Raw genomic sequence first — 27782 nt, 5'->3', positions numbered from 1 at the left:
GAGTCGTGGATTGCTGTTCTCAGTCAATGGGAGCAGCTGGAAGCAGTGTCCTGATCTGCGCCGCTTTCTACAGCTCCCATTGGCTGGGATCAGTGATCCACGGCCAACGGGAACTGTGATTGCCTGAACCTGAAGAGGTGTAGGTAAACAAAGCGCCAACTAGCAATTTGCCATTATAAGCCGCAACCCCAAGTTTGAAAAATCTCTAGACTATAAACTACTTTATTGACACCACAAATGTAAACCACTTTGCTTGTGACCTGGTTTACATAGATGTAATACCTTACTCTACAGTTTTCTTTTGTTTCCTTAAGAAATCAACATGAGTAGTTTTTCCAAAATGTTTTTGGAAAATATCAGTTTGTAAACAACATTTCAAATACAGAGCTGTGTTTGATTTGACTTTTTGCTAAGGACTCCCATCTTTATTTGTTTTGTAAAGAGCTATGCATAACTGCAGTGCCATGCCAAGAAACCAGAAAAAGAAAATGCATGAAGAGCACCAAACCTCGATTGCCCTAAGATTGTGAATGGGTGGCTTATTTATTTCAGGTTAAGAACACAGATGTGGCTACTTGAAAATACACAGACTCATCTGTATTCGTAACTTGAGATAAATATGCCAAAATAACCCACTGGAACTGGACATGTGAACACAAATGAGCATTTGGTACCACTTTTAGTGAACAGAAAGGCAAACAAATAAAGGTATAAAAACATTTTGCAGACTGAAATCAAAACAAGTGTGGGAAGGGGAATAATCTTTTAATTATCCTTTCAAAATTGTCTAAGTGAAGCAATTTGCATTAACACTGTTCACCAGAAAAAAAAGTATACATTTACAATATTCACCACACAGCAGTATGAGAGACACAACTATTGTTATTCCTTTAAACAAGAAGAGGGGACACTGTGTGGCATGTTATACTTCTGCATGGTGATTGTTAGTAAATGGGCAATTTTGGCCACAATAAATTTAGAAGGGCACAGGGAGGGAGTACTGAGTGCTTGTCTGATTCCTGAACGTTCTTCAGGTCTTTTTTTTTTTTCTCTACAATGGGTCTTTGTCTTTTGACAGTTTGTTCGGTGGAGGAGGAAGAGGAAAGGAGAATGGACCCTATGTATTTTTCAATAGTATCCAGTGTTGGACTGTTCCAGACAGATACATGGAGGTTTCCAGAAGGCCCAACCCATACTTCTCAACCAATAGTATGGTATAGTATGGTACTGGTGTATTGGTATCTGTATGTCAACACTGGTCCCTTAGTTCCTATTTTCTTGGGGTGTAACCTTCTTCTAGTATAACCCTGATAGTCTTGGTGTTTCCTTATACAAGTCTAAAAGCCAGCACTTGCTATTCTACATGAGGTGGGATTTTTTTAAAGGAAGGGTCCAATAGAACTGAACACAGTAATAAAAGTTAATGGATAGTAGAAGAAACAGGATGATCCTCTCATTTTATATTTACTGATTATGCAGATTTTGTAGAATTTCTGGTAGAGTCCTGTAGCAGTTGCTATGACCACTGCCACAATGCGTGCACACGCACATGCACATGCACATGCACACGCTGTTTTCTCTGCAAGTGGGCTGGAGACAGAAGAATTCAATGAGAAAGCGCTACCCCAAAGACAATGAGATATGTAATTTAGTAAATTACAGTCCTATATTACTTTATATGACCTGGTTGAATCCACAACACCTCATTGAAACAGAAGACAATAGTTTTCATCATGCAAACACTAGAAAGAAAATACCTACATGACATTTTCCATAAATAACAGCTTGTTGGTGTGTGTCCAAATGCACTATGGACACTTTGGGAATTCTTGCAATATGTTGTTCTGAATTAAACCCCTTTTCCATAATTAATCTCAATATAGTGCACTAGTATATGCAAGCTTCTACAGACATGTTGAAAATAACTGCTAGTCTGTCTTACCTATGCCAAGTTCTCTAACCAAATTCTTGTATAAATATATACATACATATAAATCAAATATAAAATGTTCCTTGGTCAAAATCATTGAACCTATTATAAATCATCTATTACTTTTGCATTATCACTCTCTGAGGGAGAGAGAGAGAGAACTATGTTAGAATAAAATGTGTGAACAGTACCATTTATTATGAAGCATCCAAAATGTTATAAAATACATGCAGTCATTACTCTACTTTTCACTGAATGCAGGCATCTCTGAAGTAAAATAGATCAACAATTTAACTATGCACAGAAACATATAAAATATTTAGGGTAGGTAGAGCATACCTTTTTCAAATGAAATGGAAAGTGAGTGTGTGTGTGGTGGGGGAGGATGAGAATGGAAGGAGGAGAGATTTCAAATTTCCCCAGGATGTGCTAAAATCCTACTTTTTAGAAATACCAAGGGCATTAATGACTCAGCAGACCAGATCTTTGGTTTACATTTTATCTAAAATATGGCACCTTCAATAATATAGTATACCTTGTAGCAATGTATTAGTTCAACAGTGACTCAAAAGGAAAAGTCTGTTTCTTGAATTGCCACCAGCAATTGCCTAATATTTAAGTGTGCCTTAGAGCTCTCCTATCAGATAGAGTAGTATCTCAGTCTGACTTGCTCAGCTTTTCAGATCTCAGGAATAACATTACAAGGTGATCTGGGATCCCAGAATTACTTGAATTTGAAAGGTCTGGCTTTTCTGAAGGTCAGATTTCTTAATTTGTGAATTCATTTGTTGCAAATTTCAACACACTGGCTCAGCACCCATACAGCAGCACTTTAATTATCATTTTTTGATTTACTTTTATTGTTTGTGTTTCAGGGTTGTTGGGTTTTTTTCTTAAAAGGGAAAAAGTACCTCACAAGTATTGCTATCTATACAATATGACTTGTAATAACTTACCCCAAATGGTATTAACTGTTGACATAAGCAGATTTCTCTGGGGTTAATGCCTAATTAGAAAAATGAAATAAAGTAAGAGCTGCAAAGGAATAAAGTTAAATATAAATTATAACAAACACAGTTTTAGATCAGCTTTATGCTAAACTTTGAAAATCCTGAAGATCATGTACTACAGGCAGGTTAAATCTGAAATTTGTATTTTCAGAGGCTAAACTACAAACCTGACATTTGCACTTTCATGGAGCTGTTTATACATCCTCAAATGTAAAATATCTACCCTATCCAAAAATGTCTCTGATTCTTTGCAAGTTTTGCAAATCTGGGTGCATTCAATACTGCTATGCATATAAGCCCTAAGACATGGAGGCTAATGAAAATGATCCAAAACTTGTTAGGACATATAGTTTATTATTACAATTATATTTTCACTGTAGGATTGTGACTATATTAGGGCTGCTATGTATATTAGGGCTTGATTCAGCAAAACAGTTAAGTGTGTGCATAAACTTATGCATGTGAAACACTTTGCCAAATTGGAGCTTTTTAGTGCTTTGGACATGTTGTTCTCTTTACATATTTGCAATCTCTTTCAAATAGATGTAATACAATTATTATTCTATGTCTGGAAGGTTGCCCTCACAGAGAGGGGAAGAAAAAAGTTTTTACATGGCTTTCAGTTCTTTTATCATTTGATTATATCTAGGTCAGAACTCCAGTACTTTTCTCAACAGAGATTAGAGCTTGGGCCAGGGGCGGATATAGGCCAGGGTGAGCGGGGCGGCCGCCCCGGGCCCTGCACTTCAAAAAGCCCCGCGCATGCGCCGTGGCGCCACCATGCATGTGCGTGGCACCACCGCGCATGCGCCGTGGTAAAGGGGGGCCTCGCGAAATTGTGCTGCCTTGGGCCCCGCGAAATCGCCATCTGCCCCTGGCTTGGGCAGCCTCATAAGTGGAAATAGATCCAAATATTGATCTACTTCAAAGAGAAGATTGGCAAAGGATTGTGCTTTATGCAAAGTGATGCTCTAATAACTTTTAGAGTTGAGCAAAACTAAATACTTCTCCATACATTCTGATACAAATTTGAAAATAGATTTTGATTTCAACCACTTTAATGGTCTTATATTAACTTTCCATTCATATCTATGTGCTCATCCTTAATGAGTACAAACTCTTGTGAAAAATAAATGTGGAGCTCATATTTCCTATAAGTTATTTTCACATAGTAGACTTTATATTTTAATATTCAGTATACTCTGTATGTGTCCTCAGTCCTATAATGGGAATTTAGCATGGTCATACTCTTCTGTTTGTTTGGATAGTTTTTTAGCATCAGGGCCTTGGCATAGTTCCACAAGTCATTCAGACCAAATTTCAAGAAATCTCTGAAGAATGTTCTGAAGTCCCTTCCTATTCAAAAAGCACTTAGAAACATATTAGTTCCTCATTCAGAATCTAAATTAGGAACAGCAATAATGCCAATTATGTAACAAACCAATATACTAAGATATTTTGAATATGTCCGTCGATGGAGCCATGTAAACTAGTTTACCCGGCATAGTTAATGAAACGGGGATTTAAATAATCCCCGCTTCATTAAAATAAACATGGCCGCCGCGCTGTGCTGACGATCAGCTGATCCAGCACAGCGCGGCAGTCTAGACACAGATCCATTGGTTGGGGAAGCCTTTGCCAACCAATCCCTTATGCCTCGTGAAACAAGGTTTATTTCAAAATATTTCAAAATTTATTTCAAAATAATGGAATTGCTGTGTAGGTACTTGCATTGTTATTTTGAAATAATGTCAGTGTTATATAGATACACCCTAAGTGTTTCCAGGGGATAAATTCCATTAAAAGATCACTAGCATATATTAATATATTTTCTAATATTACTATTCTGTGTAAGCAGTTGTAGTTATCATAGGAATATTATGCAGTTGTGTATCTGAGGGTAGGGTTCACAGGCAATTTGTGTATGAAAATATGTCCAGATTATGAAAAGTAGAAAGCTCCTGAATTAAAATAGAAAATTAAGTGGAGGACTTTCTGAGGTGAGAATACTTTTCTTATATACCTTCCATCTTCTGAGAAGAAGCCATATAGATGGCCCAGGAAAGTGATAAGACCTTCTCCGGATATTTCAGTTTATTTGAATGTTCTCAGCAATGTTTGTTTGAAAAAAATCTACAACTTGCAGCACTTCTCCTTAACAGTGTATGCTGCTGCTGATGTCTCTGACGGGTAGATGATGTCACACAATTTCTTATGAACAGCCCCAGGAATTGTGCCTAAAATAAGATATCCTTTGTAGGTGTATAGTTTGCTATCATGATGCTAGTAACATTCATGAATTTTCAGTTGACTTATAACATAGTTTTCTTGACTTTGGAATACAGCTCTCTATCTAAGCAATCCTTTCTGTTTAATTTAGTTCAGTTTAAAGGCTTTTACTATATACCACCATAATACCTGGTGAGATATATTAGGAAATAGTTTAGCTGCCTTTTCTAGATCTGTGTAAGCTAAATTTATATTAATCTATTTCATCTTGTTATGAACTTTTATGGTGCTGTGCAAAATGTTGATGATTGTAGTGGAGATTGTGAGGAACTCAAAGAGTGTAGTATCTTATTTAGTTTCTTCAATTTTAGTAAACGTTTTTGTCTGCTATCATTCAGAGGTAAGTATGGCACACATCTTCCAAAGAAGTTTAGAATGCAAGAATAGCCATAGAGGGTCCTTTTAGCCCAGTGTCCTATCTTCTGACCATGGCCAATGCCAGATGTTTCACCAATAATGAACTGAATAATGAATGGAAAATAATCTTATCATCCATTTCCTATTTCCCAATCTAGCGTCTGCCATTCAAATGCTTAGGGAAACCCAGATCAAAGGTTGGAAACTCAGATTTTGGCTAATAGCAATTGATGGTCCTATCCTTCATTAACTTATCTAATTCTTTTTTATCCAATTAGTTTTGACCTTCACAACATCCCCTGGGAACAAGTTCCATAGTTCGTGTTGTGTGAAGAAATACTTCCTTTTTACTACTTTAAACCCTGTGTCTATTACTTTCACTTGGTGACTCTGGGTTCATGTGTTATGTGAAGGTGTAAATTACGCTTCCCTATTCACTTCCCCTACACCGTTGATGATATTTTGGACTGCAATGATAGCTTCTCAAGCTTAGTTGCCTCTTTTTCAAGCTTCACTAGTTTTGTTTTTTTTAATATCTCCTCTTACGGATGATGTCCCATACGACTAATCATTTTTGCTGCACTTCTCTGTGCATTTTTCATTTCTAATATATCTGCTTGGGATGGGATGACTAGACCTGCATTCAGTATTCAAGATGTTGAAGTACCATGGATTTCTACAGAGGCAATAGCATATTTTCTGTTTTAGTATCTATCCCTTTCCTAATGATTTCCAACACTCCGTTAGCTTTTTTGACAGCTGCTGCACATTCAGCAGATGTTTTCAGAGAACTATTCATGATCATTCCAAGATCTCTTTCTTGAGTAGTAACAGTTAATTTAGATCCTATTATTTCATGTGTATAGTAGGGATTATATTCTCCAGCATGCATTACTTGCATTTATCAACATTGAATTCTTCTTAGTATCAATTTTGAAATGGAATGGCTAGCAAGTTACCAGTTGTCACTGTTGTTTATGATGTTTATCTCTCGAGAGGAAGCTTGAATCAGCTTGAAGTGGGGAATCAGGCTTGGATGGCAAAGGATGTGGGTTGCATTCTTTGTTCTGCCATTCTTGTTTTATGTCCTGTAGCAATCAGTTAACCTCTCTATATGTGTTTCCTATTTGTACAATGATGTATAAAGAAGTACTGTTACTTTTAAACCCAACAGCTTGTGGGGATGCTTAGCTATAGCATCTCGCAGGACTACTGTAAGGCTTAATGCAAAGGTGGAAAACCTAAGGTCCGAGGGCCAGATACAGCCTCCAGCTTTCCTGGATCCAGCCCCCAAGGCTCAGGGCTCAATCCCTGGGTTTGGGAACCCATGCTGGCTCTCCAGCCATCCTCGCCCCTTCCCCTCACTGCCCTCCTGTGGGGCTGGAGCACACAAAATTTTCTAGCCTAGGCCCCCCTAGTCTCTTGTGTGTGGGGGGGGGGGGGAATGTCTTTCTCCTTCTCAGTTGGGGGCCATGTCAGTGAGGGTTGCCTTGTTTGTTAGTTTTTGCTTTTCACTTCTTTGTGGGCCACAACTGATTTTTCTGTGGGGCTGCAGCCCCCAATCCAATAAAGGTTCCACACCTCTGGTTTAATGGGTAAAACCCACCAATGCAGAGGGCCAGAGCAAGTTTTATATTGCTGCTCAAATGAGGGCTAGATGGGGACTTCAGCAGCAGAAAGCCCTTGGGCAGGCTTTCTGCACAGGTGTGAGTTTCACCTTAATGTTTAATGCTTTTAAATTCTTTGAAAAGAGTCTATATGGAAGAGGAGTGTTTATTTCTCCTGTGATTGTCTTTAGTTAATCATCAAAGTAGGATGAGGAGCATGCTGATAATTGTTGGAAGCAGATGTTCCCCAGCCACTTTTTCTGAGGGTATGTCTACACTACACAGCTTTTAGCAACATGGCTAAGTCTAAATTAAATGTAGACACTGTCAGAACTGTTGCTGACAAAGGACTTCCACCTCCTTCTAGTGGCTTTTACTTTGTCAACAGAGGATAACTTCTGTCAAAAAGTAATACAGAGGTAGCTGTGTTAGTCTGATCTTGCTAAAACAAAAGGAAAAACTATGTAGCATTTTAAAGACTAACAAGATGGTTTAATAGGTGATGAGCTTTCATGGGCCAGACCCAGTTCCTCAGATCATATTCTAGAAGAGAATTGGCATGACCATATATACCAAAGGAATACAATGAAAAAAGTGAACATATTACTAAACTGACAAATCAGATTTAGTACAGAAGGTGAGGTGAGGGAGAGGGAGGTAGGGGAATAGCTATGTATGAGTCAATGAATGGCTAATCAGGGGTGATAAGTAGGGAAGCTATCTTTGGAATAGTTAAGGTAATTAGCATCTTTGTTAAGGGCCATTCGTAAAATGTCAAATTTAATCATGAAAGAAAGTTCTGAGGTTTCCCTCTGTAATCTGGTGTTAAAGTCTCTTTGAAGTAAGATTCATGTAGTAAGGTCCTTAAGACTATGTCCAGGTAGGTTGAAATGAAAAGCAACTGGTTTTAACTTGTGAAGATGTCTGATATCTGATTTGTGGGCATTAATTCTTTGGCGAAGTATCTGAGAAGTCTGTCCAATATACATATCAGAAAGACACTGTTGGCACATAATGACATAAATTATATTTCTGGGTGAACAGGAATGAGTTCTTGATCATACAACTGATATGGTTAGGGTCAGTGATGGTGTCACCAGAGTAAATATGTGGAGAAAAAATTGATGCTTTACGAATTGGCCTTAACAAAGATGCCAATTACTTTAACCATTACAAAGTTAGCTTCCCTACTTATCACCCATGATTAGCCATCTGTTGACTCATAAATAGCTATTCCCTACCTCCCTCTCCCTCACCCCACCCTCTGAACTAAATCTGATTTGTCAGTTTAATAATGTGTTCACTTTTTTCATTGTATTCCTTTGGTATATATGGTCATGCCAATTCTCTTCCAGAATATGATCTGAGGAAGTGGGTCTGGCCCATGAAAGCTCATCACCCATTAAACCATCTTGTTAGTCTTTAAAGTGCCACATAGTTTTTTCCTTTTGTTCTGTCAAAAAGGCACTGTTTACACTAGTACTTGAGGTAGCAAAGTTTTTTTGGGGAGTGAGGAGTTAATTACCTGTGAATGATAAAAGCTTTGTTGCTCAATTGCCAATGTAGATAAAGCCTGAAGAGTCTTTGACCTCACTTCTTTCCTCCCCAGGCACAATCTGGACAATGTTGGATACTCACTCACTTTGCCCCAACAGCCAAGCATATTTCTCTTTCTGTAGCTGGATAGGTGATTACATCTGATTCTTTCAGATGTGGACCTTGTTATTGCTGCTCATGCCTTTGTCACTTCTAGTCTGGCTTAGTGCGGTATCGTATCTGTGTGGCTTAACCCTAAATCAATCTGTAAATAAACGGTTGCAATAAACGGTTTATTCAATGGGACCATGCAGTGGCAGTATGCATCACCAGGGCTGTGTGCCTGACTATTCCTCAGTGGAACATAAGGTGTCATTTGTGACCTATAAAACTTTAAATGCTTCAAGTCCATGTCTAACTGCCTGTTACAACAGCAGCTCATTTGAACCGCATCCCCCTTGTTATAAAAGAAAGGGGATGCTGACACACTGTTCTCTGTAAAGACCTGTTTCCTTAGAAATGGTTTCCACCTCCCCCTCTTCCAAGGTCATCCAAAGTCACCTGTATTTTTGGAGCTTCTGGGTATGGTGCAAAGACTGTGGGTGTGCCTGGGGTATTGGTGAAGAGTTGAGGCAGCTGAGAGTTGGATTTATATCTACCAGGAAAGTCTGGTGGAGGTTTTGAACAGTGTGCTTTGTTCTAGGGAGGGAAAGAAGGAGGGAGGCAGAAGTGCTACTGTTTTGGGTGACTTGTATTTTGTAACTCCCATGTTGTAATTGTGTTTCACATATGGTTTAAATGTGTGCCAATGGTGCTTTGGATGAGTGCCCTCTGCTGTGGAGTTTCTTGTAGACTAGAGTCTATAAATACATAAACGTTAAACTCCTTGGTTTTAATAATCTCCACATGGTGCTGATGGCTTGTAAATCTCCATATAGAGTTGATGCTTGATGGCATGGAGGCCGGTGGATAGAATATTTACCAATCGAGAGCTAGGAGTTAGAGTACATGATCTGAGAATGCATTGTCTTTGGAATGGCATTTATTAACGGCGTCAAGATTAGTAAGACAGGAGCATAAAAACACTGTCACAGCATTTTTTCATGCTTCTGTTTTACAAAACTTTTTTTCTGATTTGCGTACATTGTTTCATTTTGCTGACACATCTCAATTAATTTTGAGAACATAAACATGCAACTAATCAGTAATCACAGGTCTATTGCAGTCCTGATTGAAATATTACTGCACTTTGTACTATGCTCCTCAATCATAATTACTATTTAATTGAAAGGGTTGAGCACAGTAATATTTATTTGAAAGGCTGTCTGAAAGATTTATCTGAGTATGTACTTCACTAAGATTTGCAGACTGTTCAGTGGTAAGTTTAGAAATACTTGCTTCTTTAGAAAAATCTGACAAACAGGCAGTCCCCAGGTTACATGGATCCGACTTACATCGGATCCCTACTTACAAACGGGGTGAGGCAACCCTGCACTAGCTGCTCCCCCCCAGCAGACCAGGGAGACGCGAAGCTAACGCGCCCTCCCCACCCCCCAGCAGACCAGGGAGACGCAGAGCGGCTTTTCTCAGCAGACACCTCAGCTTGAGAATAAAGGACTGAGGGAAGTGAGGTGTGGGAGAGTACAACTGAGCTCTGGAGAAATGTTTGGCTAGAGTTTCCCCTACTGGTTTATGTACCAGTTCCGACTTACATAAAAATTCAACTTAAGAACAAACCTACAGTCCCTATCTTGTACGTAACCTGGGGACTGCCTGTATATAATATATACCCAACTTCATTTGCTGGAATTTTTAATTGTCTTTTGGAATGGGTGTACCTAAAAAGTGGTTGTATATGACTTTGTGGACTTCTGTTGTGAATTATATTTTCATTAAATTGTTATATATAAATAAATTCTCCTCCTTCCACTGTATTTATTCATTCATCTCTGGCCAACATGCCATTACAGAAATACTTTATAAGTAAATCTGCAGTCATTTATTATCCATCAACTAATGTACAAGACTTGATTTGCAGGGAGTTTGAAGTTTTCAATGGGTCTCTTGAAACATGACTCAATAGCAGCTGCTTGGATTTGCAGGAACAAATTGGGTAATTAGGTATAGGTTGAACCTTTCTAGTCTGGCACTCTGGTCCAGCAACATCCGTGATCCAGCATGATTTTAGTTACCCATGATAAGTAGACATTCAGCTATGGCCAAGTTTCCCTTGGTCCCATAAAGTGTATTTACAACCATGAGTCCTGGTTCTGTGTTCTGTGCTGTTATTTTTGCTCCATTTTACCCCGAAATATCTTCTAAGAGCCCAGTAAGCAGTGGAAGTGTTGGTAATGCTGCTAGACAATATTGACCTCCTGTGGTCTGACAAATTCTCTAGCACTGGTCAGGTCCTGAGAGTGCCAGGCTAGAGAGGCTCAACCTGTAGACTTACCTGTCTATCCATTCATTATGTGAACAATAGATTGGTTGTCACACCAGAAACAAAACTTTTGTTCATGAATGTCTTCCCCCAAATAGTGACCACCACTAATAATGGGGAAACAAATACAAGAACATAATGTTCTTCCTAATTCTCTGGCCACCTTTGAGCATACCACTGCCCTTGATAGTAAACCCCCAAACCTGTCTCCTGAGGCATCAGAAGCTCCATGCACAGCATCAAGTCTGAATGCCAAGCTCAAACCCTATTAAATTGCTCAAGAAATTTCTTCCATACCTTAAATCTTCATAATCATTTTTGTCAGAGTGCCCAGATATCTAGAGGCAGAGCTATCTTAGGTCTGTATGGTTTGTCTTTATCTTTCTTTTCTCTTTAATATGTCTTCTATGTAAACCTCACAAAAATTAGGGTGAATAAATCCATAAATTCCCCTTTCCACATTTTTTTCAACCTCTGCTGCTAAATACATCCCACAAGGTCAATCAGTCCTCACATAAGGAGCATTGGCTCCCATGTCTCCCACTCGGAGTCAGGTGCAGTCAGGTGTGTGTTGGTACTTTGAGATGAGGTTGTCTCCTGCTCTGATTGCTCCGTGACCTGCTGAGACAGGGGCTACACCTGTGATAGTCTTGTCTGTCTGACTGGCAAGGGTGCTTTTTTCCTGGCAGGCTGCTTCTTTTAGGCAACCAAGGCAGGTGATTTAGGCAATTTAACCCACATCCCTTGCTGGGGAAGGGATATTAGACATCACAGCAGAGTGGAAGGACCTGCGTAGCTCCCCGTCATAGTAGACTGAGACATTTGGCACATTCCTTCCTCTCCTGTGGGTCATTGGTGAACCTCATCCTTGGCACCATTTTGCTTACACTGGAGGTGTAACTGCAGGTTAAGGAGCAGGTGCCCAGGGATGTTCACACTGTCTCCATCCTTTAGTTCAACCTCAAGTAGTCTGGGAGTCTTGCTGTCACCAGACTTAACTTCTGAATCTTACCTGTGTCTTAGTTCTGAAAGGGGGTCCAAGGTCTCACCTGAAGGGGGTGTGCCCTTCTGACCCGCCGGCTGCTGGAAAGGGAATGGTCTCTGCTGGGATAGGGGTTCCTGCCCATCGAGATCTCCTCATCCTAGACTGCTCCTCAGTCTGGGATGAAGAGTATGTCCTCCTGCTCCCTTCTCCTGCAACTGTTCATAGACAGTGCAGTTTTGCCTGTGGCTTCATCTGCTTCAAATCATGGAGTAGTGATCCTAGGCCCGTGTTCTCTGGCAAAGTTGCGCAAAGCAATCCTCACCCACCTCAGAGGCAGCAACTGTTACTGCATCCAGACTGAGCGGTCCCAGGGAAGGAGAGGAAAGACCTTCTCTACACACAGCAAAGAGAGGCTCCAAGTGGCCCAGGTTAAGGTTTACAAACAGGGGTGGGGAACATTTTTTTCGATCAGGAGCCGCTGACACAGAAAAGTCATTCAGGGGCTGCACATAAGTAAGAAGCAAAACAAACAAACAAACCCTTGCTGACGTGGCCGCTGTCTGAGGAGAAAGACACTCGCCACATTCCCCTTGCACACCAGAGCCTAGGGAGGGCCCAGGCTAGTAGATTTGGAGTGTTCCAGGATTGTGGTGGCAAGGCAGGAGGGTTGGAGCACCAGCACAGACTCACCAATGCTAGGGGTGTCACTTTGCCTCGGGGGGTAATCCAGGCAAGTCCCCAGACCTTAGGATCTCCACCCTTGGTTTACATTATTAAAAAGGCAGGATGAGGGTCCAGTTATCTCCATGCCTTTCCAAGTTTGCCAATGACTAGATAGAGATGCTGAAGGGGTGAGATACCTCTGCATTCCCTCTTCTATTCTCCTCCATTCAACTAAGGCTGGGCCAATTGTTCCAATAAATTTCCTGCCTAATCAGGCTGGGAGGCGACGATCTCTAAGGATTGGATTTAGAATAACTGTCTAATGTAATTCTAACAGGTCAAAACAGATCCTCCATAGTTCCAAGGAAGTTATTTACATTGCATCATGTTTTTTGTTTGTTTTCAGTTTGTGTGTCTATTTTACATTCTGTTTTGGTGGGTTTAATGAGGTGAGCCAGTTCATCATACAGACTGTTGTGTAAGTTGCTTGAGGCACTGTGAAATGCTGACACACACATCAGACTAATGGGGGGAAGACTGTCACTGTTACTTCGTAAGTGTGGATGCCTTCTCATGTCTTCTGAAATAGCTCCTATGTGGGACACTCACAAACATCCTCCCAGCATACAGAACACATCCTGAGTGACTGTGTGTAACCACAGTCTGCCAGCCACACTTGGGTTACACTCTGGCTCTCACCAGCCTTGGTTATACTGCATCAAGCATTTATTGGTACATCGCTCTGCTGCAAACTGGCAACTTTTTGAGTTTGGGTAAGGATGCAAAACCACATTGTGCACTGATAAATATGTGTAATCCTAAACTGGGTTAACTGCATGTTCTAGGTGACTCTGTGAAAATAAGAAACCTGTTTTACTTTGTGTCTTGTGTAGCTTTAAAAATATACGCAGGGGTCTGTTTTGGGACGGGCTCTGTTCAATATTTTCATCAACGATTTAGATATTGGCATAGAAAGTATGCTTATTAAGTTTATAGATGATACCAAGATGGGAGGGATTGCAACTAATCTGGAGGATAGGGTCATAATTCAAAATGACCTGGACAAATTGGAGAAATGGTCTGAGATAAATAGGATGAAGTTTAATAAAGACAAATGCAAAGTGCTCCACTTAGGAAGGAACAATCAGTTGTACACATACAGAATGGGAAGTGACTGTCTGGGAAGGAGTACGGCAGAAAGGGATCTAGGGGTTATAGTGGACCATAAGTTAAATATGAGTCAGCAGTGTGATGCTGTTGTAAAGAAAGCAAACATGATTCTGGGATGTATTAACAGGTGTGTTGAGAGCAAGACACAAGAAGTCATTCTTCCGCTCTACTCTGCCCTGGTTAGGCCTCAATTGTAGTATTGTGTCTAGTTCTGGGCACTGCATTTCAAGAAAGATGTGGAAAAATTGGAGAGGGTCCAGAAAAGAGCAACGAGAATGATTAAAGGTCTAGAGAGCATGAGCTATGAGGGAAGGCTGAAGTAATTGGGTTTGTTTAGTTTAGAAAAGGGAAGATTGAGGGGGGACATGGTAGCAGTTTTCAGATATCTAAAAGGGTGTCATAAGTAGGAGGGAGAAAACTTGTTCATCTTGGCCTCTGAGGATAGATCAAGAAGCAATGGGCTTAAACTGCAGCAAGGGAGGTTTAGGTTGGACATTAGGAAAAACTTCCTAACTGTCAGGGTGGTTAAACACTGGAATAAATTGCTCAGGGAGGTTGTGGAATCCCCATCTCTGGAGATATTTAAGAATAGGTTAGATAAATGTCTATCAGATTTGGTCCTGCCATGAGGGCAGGGGACTGGACTCGATGACCTCTTGAGGTCCCTTCCAGTCCTAGTATTCTATGATTCTATACAAAAAATTTTAAAAAAATCTTGTTGCCTTAGTCTTATGTTTTACATCAAAGAGAATTGGCCAAATTCATGCCGTAATCAGTGTGAAAGGTGAACTGTGACTAACACTAACAAAAATAGTGCATTTTTGTGTGATCTGTACTTTAACCTGGTACCATGTAGAGCTCATTATGCCATACAGATTATTCCAAGTGATCTGAAATGGCATTCGTGTGACCACATCAGAGTATATTTATACAATGGCCTGATCTCACACAAGACTGCCCTGCAACTCTGTACCCCATCTTTGGTTATTGCATAGGCAGCATGTGAATTCATTGGATTCAAAGAAATTCACTTCACTTGGAAACTTCTTTTCCAATTTACACATGAGAGCTAAGGTGATCAGAATTTTTGGCTTAAAGAATTATGTGAAATATTTGGAATTCAGATTATCTACACAACTTGGCTTCTTTTGTAGTTCATCTGTACAGTTATTACAGGAATGATGTTTCTTAAAATAGCCATTTTGTATTTTACACGACGGCAATTCATCATGAACTAGATAGCTCTTCATCAATAAAACTGCTGGTTGTGCTTTAACAAGACACATAAAATGAGCATTTTATTAATGTATTCTGTCATCTGCTGGAATAGTTTTACTAAGAAAGATCAATGGAATGTTGTTATAAAAGAATTGAGGAGAAGTATAGAATATAGCACACTACTGGAAATTTTTGCCACATAGGAGTAGCCATGTTAGCCTGTAACTTTAAAAACAATGAGTAACCCTGTGGCATCTTGGAGACTAACAATTTTTATAGTACCATGAGCTTTCGTAGGGAAATGATGGAATGAGGTTTCCAGGGACATAGGAATAATGCAAGCATTATTTTGACATATATTTCAAAATAATGGGTGCGCTGTCAAGATGCGGAATAGCTATTTTGGGATACCAGGAGTATCCCAAAATAGCGCCGCAGAATAGACATACCTTAAATGTTTTAAAATTCTATTTAGAGTTATGATTTACTCCTACATTTTAAAAGACATATATAGAGATATAGCATTGTTGTAGCCATTTTGGTGCTAGGATATTGGAGAAATAAGGTGGGTGAGATAATGTCTTTTGCTGGCCCAACGTCTGTTGGTGAGTGATACAAGCTTTTGAGCCAACAAAGCAGTGAATTATTATTAATCAGTAGCTCTCTCAGAATGAAGGTAGGTAGAAATATGCACTTTTTTCTCATGACCAGCCAGGTTAAGTGATTTTCCCAACGTCATATACCAAACCGGTTGTATGGCCAAGGGCAAAGCCCTGGATATGTCATATTACATGGACCATGAAGTTAAATTGTTGTTCTTTAAAAAAAAAAAAAATAGGAAAATGAAGTCAGCTGCACTGTAAGCTATTTTTTCTATACATTCAACATCTACACTGGTGCGTTCTCATGTAAAAATTCTTTTGCGGAAGAGTTCTTCTGCAAAAACTCTTCCAGAAGAGAGCGTCTACACTGGCATGTGCTTTTGCGCAAGAGATGTACTTTTGTGCAAGAGCATCCATGCCAGTGTAGACGCTCTCTTGTGCAAGAAAGCTCTGATGGCCATTTTAGCCATAGGGCTTTCTTGCACAAGAAATTCATGTTGCCTGTCTACACTGGCCTCTTCTGGAAGACCTCTTGCACAAGAGGGCTTATTCCTGAGTGGGAGCGTCAGAGTTCCGGTGCAAGAAGACCTGATTTTATACATTAGAACATTGGTTTACTTGCGCAAGAACACATGGCCATTGTAGACAGGCAGCAAGTTTTTGTGCAAGAGCTACCGCTTTTGCACGAGATCATGCCAGTATAGACACAGCCACATAGTTTTAAAAACTCCTTTGATTTTATATGGAAAAGTAAAACAATTGCAATGGAAGGGAAAGAATGTAATGTCCACTAGCTAGTTGTCTAATAACTTATTATGCAATATTTGAAGAGCAAGAAATATGATTTATAGATGTAGAAGTCTTACAAATCAATTCATCTCCCTAATTCAAACTACCGTTACTCCTCGTGGAATCTTTATTTTGAATTAGGATCTTTAATTTGAACTACCTAACTCATGCCGCGTGTAGCCGTGAGCATGGAGTTTGGACTAAAGGGAATTTAAAAATGGTGGCGCCCGGGAACATGCAAACGAAGCCCAGGATACTTAAATCCTGGGCTTCATTTGCAACTCCGCTTGCCCTAATTACCCTACCTAGCTCGAACTAACGAGCTAGTGTAGACGTACCCATATTTTACATTTCAGTGCAAACTTGAAATCCATTGAAAGTAACTGGATAACTATAGAATAGTGATAGAAGTGTAGCCGTGTTAGTGTGGTGTAGCTGAAACAAAATACAGGACTACATAGTCCTGTATTTTGGATAACTGTAGTAAGTCTCTATTTTCTTCATTGTGAAGGTTGGATGGCAGATCTGATAAAATGCTTATCAGTGACTCCATTCCTTACAACTGAATTCTCCTTTACTGTGTTCATATACTGATTAGTGTTAAAAGTGCAAGTGGAAAGAAATTTACCATATGCAATCACTTTTCCAGGAAAATATCCTTGTCCTAATCCAGTAACTTATTTGTTCATCTCTACACATTCATTTTTCTTGCATAAATACAGCTTTTTAATGTTCAAACTCATCATAAGAATTGCTGTATTTCTGAGTCAGACCAATAGTCTGTCTAGCCCAGTGTCCTGATCTCCATCAGTGGCCAATACAGGTGCTTCAAAGGGAATGTACGGAACAGGTAATCATCAAGTGATACATTCATGGTTGCCCATCCCCAGCCTCTGGTAAACAGAGGCTAGGGATCTCGTCCTTTCTCATCCTTGTTAATAACCACTGATGCATAGGGTGACCTTACTTCCCTATGCCCAAGCCCTATATGGGACACCAAGGGGCGAGGGGCTGCCAGCGTTTGAGACTTTAGCCCAAAGAAGGGGTTGCTGGCACTCAGGGCTTCAGCCCCACAGTAGAGGGGGAGGAGGAAATGGGATATGCAGTGGGCGACCTTCAGTCCCGTGGCAAGAGCCACCCGGGAACATGGCTGAGCTCTGTGGCCAGGGCCACTCAGGAATGGGGCTCCAGCCCCAAAGCGAGGGCCACCCAGGAACGGGGCTGAGCTTCATGGCTGGAGCCACCCTGGAATTGGGCTTCAGCCACTCAGTGAAGGCTGCCCAGAACCGGGGCTGATTGCCACAGCGGAGAAAGGGCTTCCACCCAATGGTGGCTGGGGGCTGCTCAGGAACCAGGCTAAGCTCCATGGTGCCTGGGGACTGCTTGGGAATGGGGTTTCAGCTCTACGGTGGCAAAAGGCGTCAGCCCTGTGGGGAGGGCTGCCTGGAAACAGGGCTGCAGCCAGCAGTGGAGGCGCTCGAGAAAGAGGCATTAGCCCCAGCTGGGAGGGGCACCGGTGGCTGGGGCTTCAGCCCCATGTTCCTGAAAGGCCAGCAGACTTCCCTCCCTTCTTTAGGGTGCACAGAGAGTGAAGCTACTACCTGGTTTCTCCCTTGGCTCCCTGTCTTGAGTCCATACACCCCATGCTGGTACCTGCTTTACTGCCAGCCACAAATAGGAGGCTACTGCAGCTGCGCCTGACCCAGGAACTCAAGGACCATCAGCGGCATTCAAATATGGGACACTTTGCCCCTTTTGAAAAAAATGTCGGGATGTCTGGGAGACAGCTTAAATACGAGACAGTCCCAATAAAAACGGGACCGATGCTCACCCTATTTATGGATTTATCCTGATTTGAACCTTACTAGAGTCATCCTCTACTGCTCTAATGAGATTCCTTACCATGCACAGTAATGTGACATCACACTTAACCCAGAACTTTATGAAGCTAGGGACAGACATTTGGGGAGTTGAAAGGGAGTTGAAAGGGGGAAAAAAGGTATTTTCCTCTTAGATAATGTGCTCATGTGTCTCATAGACTAGCTGTCATGAACATTCAGCTCACACCGGTAAATGTGCAGTGTTTTAACACTCAGGCCCAAACTACCTTTCAGATCTAAACTACTCAGTACAGTGAAACCTCAGAGTTACGGACACCAGAGTTACAAACTGCACAATGAACCTTGCACATCATTTGGAACCAAAAATATGGAATTACGCAGGACCAAAAAAACAATATAAGGAAACTGTATCCGTGTTTGCTTAATTTACATTAAGAGAATTAAAAGCAGCATTTTTCTTCTGCACACTAAAGTTTCAAAGCTGCATTAAGTCAGTGTTCAATTGTAAACTTTTGAAAGAACAACCATAGTATTCAGTTAAAACATTTCAGATTTATGAACAACTTGCATTTTCAAGCTATTTGTAACTCTATGTTCTACCTACCATCCTTTATAACAATAGCCATTAATATTAATGTCCACTATTTTCAAAGAAGTAATATCCTGGGAAATCTAGGTTTGGGAAGAATTTTTGGATGAATTTTTGTTGGATGAATAATGTAGTCTGTAACAAAAGCAGTTTCAATTGACCCAATATTAGTTATCAACGTGTCATGAAAAGTTTTGGTCATAAAACAGCTGGAAGAGATGATGGTAGCAATGTTTCTGTTGCTGCTGTCACTTGTCATTTTTAGGCCAATAGCTAGGGAGCTTACCTCGGAGGTGGGAGACCCAGGTTTGAATTCCTGCCCTGATGCAGACACAAAAAGAATTTTATTAATTCACCAAAAAGTTTTACATTTGGTTCAATCTGAACCAGTTTAATTTTTTTCCAGAACTGACACTAAACAGAAAAATTGTTTATATATACATCACATATACTCAGTCAAATTGCTTTGGAATTTGTCCCATCTCTTTTAGAAGAGTATGGCAAAAAATTAATTTCCTGAACTTGTGTTGAACTATTCTGGTATTTTACTAACGAGCAGACTAAATCAATAAATCAAATACAAATTCACAGAAAATGTTGATTTTTTTTTTTGAGAAATCAAATTCCAAAATTTTTCAGCTGAAACTGAAAATAATTGCAGCATGTGAGTTATAATTCTGATGTTCCCCACATGGGTGATATTCTTGGTTAGACTACATTTCCCATGAAGCATCATGATCTTTCCTCTTGGTGACAGAATGGAAGTGTATTGGGGAAATCTCCTGACTGCATGAATTATGGGAGATAAAGACTGGCTCGGAAGCCTGAAACATAAGTAAAATGAGGACACGAGGCAATCAAACTACATATCCCTTTAACTCCATGACAGCATATCTGAGTCAATATTTCAGCATTCTAATATTCTGGTGTTCTTTTTTGGCAAAAAATTCAAAGTTTTCCATAGAAAATAAATATTTTTCACAACAAATGTCGTTTAGTCCAAATGCCAGTTGTTTGTTGAAAGATAGATCTGAGAGAAAATATTTAATCAGCCCTCCTGGTGAGGATAGGTATTTTTATGATTTAATATTGTATAATTGCAGTGTTGCAGTGAAACTTTAACACCACTTCATGCATTACATATTTGGGATCTGGCTATAGATTCTGGTTTGTTGGCAAGGCAATCTTCCTCCTTTGAGTCTGATTGAAAAGATGACCAGGTTCTGAGAAATGTTTTGATGCTGGTTACAAGTTAAAACCAGACAAATTCAAATTGAAAATGAGGCATAACAGTACGATTAACCATGTAACAAACTATCTAGAGAAGTGATAGATTCTCCATTTGTTGTTGTCTTCTTCAGTTCAAAATAGGATTCATCTGTTTTAGTCACTCACAAGTTGTTGAGTTCAATGTATGTATAACTGAGTGAAATTATTTGGTCAGTGTAATGTTGGAAGTGAGATGTGATGATCCAGTGGTTCCCTACATTCTGTAATCTCTATTAACACTATAGACCATTCATATTAGGCTACCAATGTGGCTTTTTACCTCTTAAATGAGCATTTTAAGGTAAAGGTCAGGAGGAGGTCACTTCTCCTATGCATGTCACCATCTTCTTGTATGTTGGTATGTGGCCCATTCTTCTCTGCTTTACCTTTTCCTCTCATAATGGACACCCGCTGCATGATGGAATAAGGGCCACCTTTTCAGTCCTCATTTCAGGCATTGGCCACCCCTCAGCAGGAAGGCAAATCTGAAGTTAGTGCCTGGAAGTTTACGCTTCTGGTTATGACTTCTCTGAGCTGCCTGCCCTCCTTCTGTCTGTAGCAGTGAAATCTTCTGTTCAGAGAAGGGAGGAGGACGGTGTCAATAGTGGGAGGCCCAAGGCACATTCAGAACTAGACTGGCCTGGGTATATTCACCTAAGGCAGGGGTGTCCAAACTTTTTTCAAAGAGGGCCAGATTTTATGAAGTGAACATGCGTGAGGGCTGACCATTTTGCCTGACATTCTTTGAACCATTAAAATTAAACGCAAATTAACTATTTTATGCAAAGTTTATTGCAAACAGCATACTTTTCATTCCGTCACATGGATGACAAATCTAAACAGGTGTTAAATCACTCTGCCTTTCATATCTGAAGGCCAGATGAAAAAAAAATCCAGGAAGCTGAAATACATGTCAGGAACATTGTAAAGTACATTACATATTATTGGTAATAAAGGTTGTCTGTCAACTTTTAAGTTCAAAAAATATGAACAGGAACATAACACCAAGTATACATGTTGTATCCAAATATATTTATAACTGATTTAGACCAACTGACATTAACTGAGATTTTACAATGTATTCATCTCAATTCATATGGATTCGCTGGGGGCCATAAAAGATAGATATTGCCAAATTACCTGTGGGGCCGTATTAAACCGAAACACGGGCCGCAATTGGCCCGCGGGCCGGACTTTGGACATGCCTGACCTAAGGTCTCTCTCCTTTGGCTACAGACTGCCATTTTCATCCCATTAGTAAGGAAATTTGCATAGTCCCAAGATGGAAAACAGTTCAGAACTGAGAAATATTCCGTTGGTTCATGCATAGTTCATGAATTGATGTGCAGGGTAATGGAGAGACAAATTTGCTCTCCTTTGTGTGTGTGTGTGTGTGTGTGTGTGTGTGTGTGTGTGTGTGTGTGTAATCTTTTTGCATTTACAAAATGTCAACACTGACTGTACAACACAGCTGTAAAGTCAGTTTTAGAGATTGCATCTAATATGTTATGATCCTGTCATCATTGTTTCTTTATACCTAGTACTACAGGATGGGATTTACACACAGTTCCTGTAGATTTATGAGGAACTCATGGAAACTACAGATATGAAATCTCTGTGAATTGATGTGAAAGATTTACAAAGTAGTGCTTCATAAAAACAAAATTGTTTAAAAACACTGGAGAAAAGGTTGCAGCAGGCTTTGTGGTTTTTGTTCTTTTTTATATGTCACGTAACAAGTCACAGAGCAAATGTGTTTCGTTTTTACACATTCTTGGGTGTTTTTACAACTGTTACTGTCTTTTCTAAAACACATATTTATGCCTTTTGTATTGAATCTTCAGGTTCAGGTTCTTCGCAATGCAGGAGAAGAAGTGACCCTAACAGTGTCCTTTCTGAAAAGAGCACCTGCTTTTCTCAAATTGCCACTGAATGAAGATTGTGCATGTAAGCATATGTGATTAGCTAAAAGAAAAATCCATTCATTGTTCATGTGAAACTCTACTGTTCATTTCCAAATTTCCTGTGCACTGGCAATGATTGGAAGGAGCTGTATCAGTCAGTTCTGTGGCCTGAATTTGACCTTTTAATATCACCAGGTGCTGTGCTGACATTCATTGTTAGCTAGTGCTATCTTTGCCTGAAAAATGGGAGGCCAAGCCTTCAGCTGGTGTGAATCAGATAAGCATTACTGAATTCAATAGTGCTACACCAGTTTATATGAGCTGAGATTTGGGCACAGAATATATATATTTTTTTTTCAAACATAGAATGGCATTGAAATGGGAAAGCTTTATGTATTCTAAATGTGAAACTAAGATCTCACATTTATATTTTAAGGTCTCATCTTCTCAATTTAAATGTCATTTAAGGGCTTTAGTTGAGATATGCTTTTAACTGTAGATTAATATATTATGAGCTAAATAGTATTTTATTTTAGTGCAACAGAATTTTAATTGATTAGCCCCAATCAGAACTTGAAAGATATATACATGGAAGCAGCTGTTCTCTTCTAATACATTATAATGAATTATAAGTGTTGGTACACCATTGTAGATAGTTACAGTATATCTGTGGCTGTATATATGTGATTATGTATTTACTCACCTCTACTTTCAGAAAAAGGAACTTGAAAGAAAGTAAAAATATAATGTTTAGCTTTTAATTATGAGAACTAAAATACCTGGTCTGAATCCTATTATGTGTCTATGTATGTGCACATATATATGTGTTATGCTTATAAGAAGCACACAGGATCTTTTTCAGGGGCGAAGGCAATACACTGTGTTTATTGAGAATACAGTAGAGAAGTAGTTAGTATATGCTTTATAAAGACAAACACACACATTCACACATATATATAATATGTTGGTATATTAAACTTATTCTAAAATATTTCAGTTTATTTTCATGAATTTATTATTAATTCATTATTTCTCTCAAGCTGTACACAGGTAATGTTTTTCTTCACCAGTAGAACTGGTTAGAATATTTTTGAAACTTTTTTCTATTGAAAAACATTGTCTTGCCAAAACCAAAATGTTCCTTGAAACATTTCCATTTCAGTGATTGTTTTGCACAAGAGTTTCTCAAGTTCAGGAAGTAGTTTCTTGCCTGATCATTATAGGACACTCTCTGGAATGTACCACATCAGCAAAATAAGGACTTGAATCCTCAAATCCCAATCCACTGCTTGACCATTCAGCTATCAAGTGAGAATCTCTCTCTTTTGTAATCAGAGTGAGTATGTCTACGCTATAGGACAAGGTCGAATTAAGATACACAACTTCAGCTACATTAATTACGTAGCTGAAGTTGAAGTACCTTAACTCGATTTTTGGCGCTGTCCACATTGCAGAAAATCGAAGGGAGAACATTCTCCCATCGACTTCCCATACTCCTTGTGGAAGCAGGACTACCGGAATCAACTGGAGTGTTCCTGTCAGTTCAAATCAGTGTGTCTTCACTAGACCCGCTAATTCGAACCCTGGAAGATTGACAGCAGCAGCTTTGATCTTCTCTGTAGTGTAGACATACCCACTGAGAATTATGAATAGCTAATAATCACAGTAATAGTCCATGAAAAATCCATAGGTTGCTATAGAACAGGTCAGTCATTCACCGAATAACAAACATATAAATATCAGTCTGCCTATGGATATTTCATGAATAAAAAGATAAACCAACAATTGAATCTATGAATACCTCAGTTCTCCCCATGACTGTGATTAGGACAAAAATGTAACTGCTTGAATAAGAATTCTAACTTTATTGAATCTGGGACAGTATTATATGCATGAATGTTTTTATTAGGTGTCCCTAGTGATCAAAGCAGTGGCACATCATCTCCCCTCTGTGACAGTGGTTTGCATCTCAACTACCATCCCAACAATACGGTAAGAAATTGTTTCAGGGCTAACTCTTTAATGAGATGATGGGTAATATTCCAGGAACGATATGGACAAAAATCTGCAACAGTAGAAGTATATGGGGCCACCTAAGTAACACTGGGTTTGGCTGGTGAGTAAGAGTTACTGTTTTGTCTTCTTGCATATACATATACAACTTCTGACTCATCCTGTTCTGAGGCATCCTCTATTCATTTTCAATTAAGCTTGACTGAACTAGATATTGTTTTTCACTTCTTCTGCCCTTTATTGAAGAATAATTGCCAGAGAGACAACATACTTCCAAGTATGGTTAATATGAGACACATGCAGAATATAATGGAATGTCAGTGTTGTATATTTAGTCAAGTGGAACTGCCAGCTGTTTCATTTCTGTCTTAATCAGCTACTAGTGAGAAGACAGGTATTTTGACATTAGAGCGCATTCTTACTACAAATGTGTATGATCAAGTCATTTGTGTCCCTTACATTTCAAATGCTTCTTTTAAAAGTATGGGTAAGAAAGCTTTCAAAGTCACTCTGGATGCTGCTGCTGAACTCTAAAATAATTAAACCTAGTTGGTAATGTGCTGATTAAACAATTTTACCCCAAATTGCTGATTTGCTAATATTGTAACTGTAACTCAGAAAGTGTTGCAATTAACAAAAAATCTACTTTAGACTTTGTTTCAACAGGTAAAGAGAAATTTACCACAGAAATAAAAATTAATACTGGTTGGACATCTCTTATCTGGCACCCTCAGGACCTGAACTGTCCCGAACCCAGGAATTTGCCAAACTAGAGATGGTTCCCTGCCCCAGCCCCCAGTCACCAACTCTGCCAGCTGGGAGAGGAGGGCAGAGGGACTCCCTCCAGCCCCTGCCAGGCTGCCTGCTGGGTCACTGACCCCACTGCTGATGCCCCAGCTGGACTGCCTGTCGGGCTCCATCAGCCCATGGTGCCATAGGCTCCAGCCACCATGCTACCATGGGCTGCTGGGAGCTGGCCCTGGCCCTGGCCCTGGTCAGCCTGCCAGAGGATTGGGCTCTAGTCCCAGCCCCATGGCAGCCTTTGGGCTCTGTCTTCTGCAGGTTGTTCTGGACTCTGTGGGCTGCTGGGGCTTTCTCCAGCCCCAACCCCAGCCCCAGCCCCAGCCCCAGCCCCAGCCCCAGTGCTCTTCCACAAGCTGCTGAGAGCGTGTGCTCCTGCTCCTTGGTAGCCCACAGGGTCTGGCTCCATGTCCGACTGCTATCCAGGGTTCCAGCCCCATGCTGTTGGGGACTACCGCCAGCCCAAACTTTGGTCCTGCTTCCACCGGCTGCCTTGACCCTGCTCTGCCACAGGTTGTCACAAGCACAATCCTGCACTGCTGGGGGCTTCCCTGACCCAATCTTAGTGCCGCAGGCTGTGAGGAGCTGTTGCCAGTCCCTACCCCATCCTGCTGCTTCATTCTGATGCCCCAACCCCTACTGGATTGCCCTCCTCCTACTAGGCTACTGGGTTCTTTGATGCAGGGTCATCTATGGTCCAGATATTGCCAGACCAGAGAAATCTGTTTTGGGGATGTGCAACCTGTATTTGTTTAGGATCATGTGATCATGACTTGAATACATTTATAATGTGCAAACAGAATACAGTCTAAATCAGTTTGCTCACACACATGCACACAACATACACAAACACATGCACTCTCTCTCTTTCTCTCTCCCCCTCTTTATGCTTTAATGGAGCCAATTTTACAAGATTGAAATCAGTTATAAGCCAAATCATGTGAGAGGAAAAATCAAATCCCAAAAATCTGTGTGATAATTGGAAATACTTTAAGAACAGTTATGAGGAGGGCCATAGAGATACAACCCCAAAAAATTGAGGAAGAAGGCTTTCTTGATTAAAAAACTGATCTACTTTAGAGGGGAAGGCATTTATAAAATAATACATGACAGATTGGAAAGTTGGTGGATAAGCAGATGTTAAGAATTGTGAAAAATTAATAAGGGAAGCAAAAAGACATAAGGATAAATGTATGATCAGCAGAGTCAGCGACAATAAGGAGTTTTAAAAAAAAGAGCAAAAAGAATCCTGACAATAGTGTTAGTCCATTACTAAATAGAAATAGTACAATTATCCATAATAATGTAGAATGATCAGAATTAATATTTAGGTTCAATTAATATATCTTTTCTGTATTTGGGGAAAAGGAGATAATATAGTCTCATCTGGTGATAACTCTCTAGCCATGTCACTTGTATCTCTGGAGGATGATCAGTTGCAGGTACTAAAGTTAGAAATTTTTAAATCAACAGGTCCAGATAACTTGCAGCCAACTGTTTTAAGAGAGAAGGCCAAAAAGCTTTCGGCTCAGTTAGTGTTGATTTTCATTAAGCACTGAAGATTGGAAGTTAGCAAATGTGCCAATTTTTAAAAGGGATGACGTGAGTAATTTTAGGCCTGTCAGCCTGACTTTGATCCTTGGTTAGTTAATGGAGCAACTGATACAGGACTTGATTAATGAAGAATAAACAAGCTTTAATGTAATTAATGCAAATCAGCTGGGGTTTATGGAAAATAGAGTCCGTCAAACTGTCTTGATATCTTTTTCTTTGGATGGTATTCTTTGGTTGAAGGTAATAATGTTGATGTAATATATTTAGACTTCTGTAAGTCATTTGACATGGTACCACAGGATATTTTGATTAAGTAGAAAGACATAACATGAATTTAATTGTTTTAATATTTTGATTAAACTAGAAAGTTAAAATGAGTATGCGCATATTAAATTGATTAAAACTGGTTATAGTTATAAATAGGAAATCAACAGTGTAAACTGATGTGTTTCAGAGATGTTCCACACGGATTGGTTGCTGCCCCTATGCTATTAACCATTTTTGTTGATGACCTGCAAGAAAATATAAACTCGTCCTTGATAAAGTTTTCAGATGACACAGAAATTGGAAAGTGCTAAATGGTGAAGAGAATAGGTCATTGTTCCAGAGCTATGTGGATCACTTTTTTAACTCAGCATAGGCAAACACTGTGTTTTCATACACCTAAATATAAATGTATACACATAGGAACAAAGACTGTAGGTCTTGCTTACAAAGATAGCAGACATTATCCTGGGAAGGCAGTGATCCTCAAAAGGATTTGGGGATCATGGTTAATAGTTGGTTGAACATGAACTCTCAATGTGACATTGGGGCCAAAATGGTGAGAGCAATTCTGGGATTCATAAAGGTGTGAATCTTGAGCAGTAGAAGATGTTATGCTTATAAGAAGCACATAGGGCCATTTTCAAAGGCAATACACATTTATTGACAACATAATTCAGAATCAGCATATGCATGCAAATATACACACATAATGTCCCAACAACATTGCTATAGTTTATCAGTGAGTGGCTTGGAACAATTAATGGCTAGTTAGGCCTGAGGGAGGGAGCTCGATTTTGTCGGTCACAATTCCAATGCTCTGAGGCTATTGTTTGGCAGGACGATCCCAAAGTACCATGCAAAGTACCATGTTAGAAATTGTGAAAAATGAATACAGGAAGCAAAAGGACGTAAGGATAAATGTATGACCAGCAGAGTCCTATAGCATCT

The 27782-nt window shown here is 39.8% G+C and overlaps 1 protein-coding gene across 4 annotated transcripts in view; it reads left to right on the top strand.

Moving 5' to 3' along the window:
• Positions 1–27782, top strand: part of SNTG1 (syntrophin gamma 1) — a 532572-nt gene that overhangs the window by 313356 nt on the left and 191434 nt on the right. For 2 of the 4 annotated variants that reach the window (XM_006112171.5, XM_014577356.4), the window contains 2 exons: positions 22140–22242; positions 24109–24191. In XM_006112171.5, the coding sequence (XP_006112233.3) occupies positions 22140–22242; positions 24109–24191 (186 nt within the window). Of the gene's footprint in view, positions 1–1078; positions 1215–22139; positions 22243–24108; positions 24192–27782 lie in introns of all 4 variants that reach the window. The other 2 variants (XM_075920716.2, XM_089776261.1) reach the window with 2 other exon arrangements.

This window comes from Pelodiscus sinensis, chromosome 2 (genome assembly GCF_052426305.1).
Source record: "Pelodiscus sinensis isolate ZL-2025 chromosome 2, ASM5242630v1, whole genome shotgun sequence".
Taxonomy (NCBI): domain Eukaryota; kingdom Metazoa; phylum Chordata; order Testudines; family Trionychidae; genus Pelodiscus; species Pelodiscus sinensis.
The sequence above is the reverse complement of the archived record's forward strand: the minus strand, read 5'-3'. Positions and strand labels throughout refer to the sequence as shown.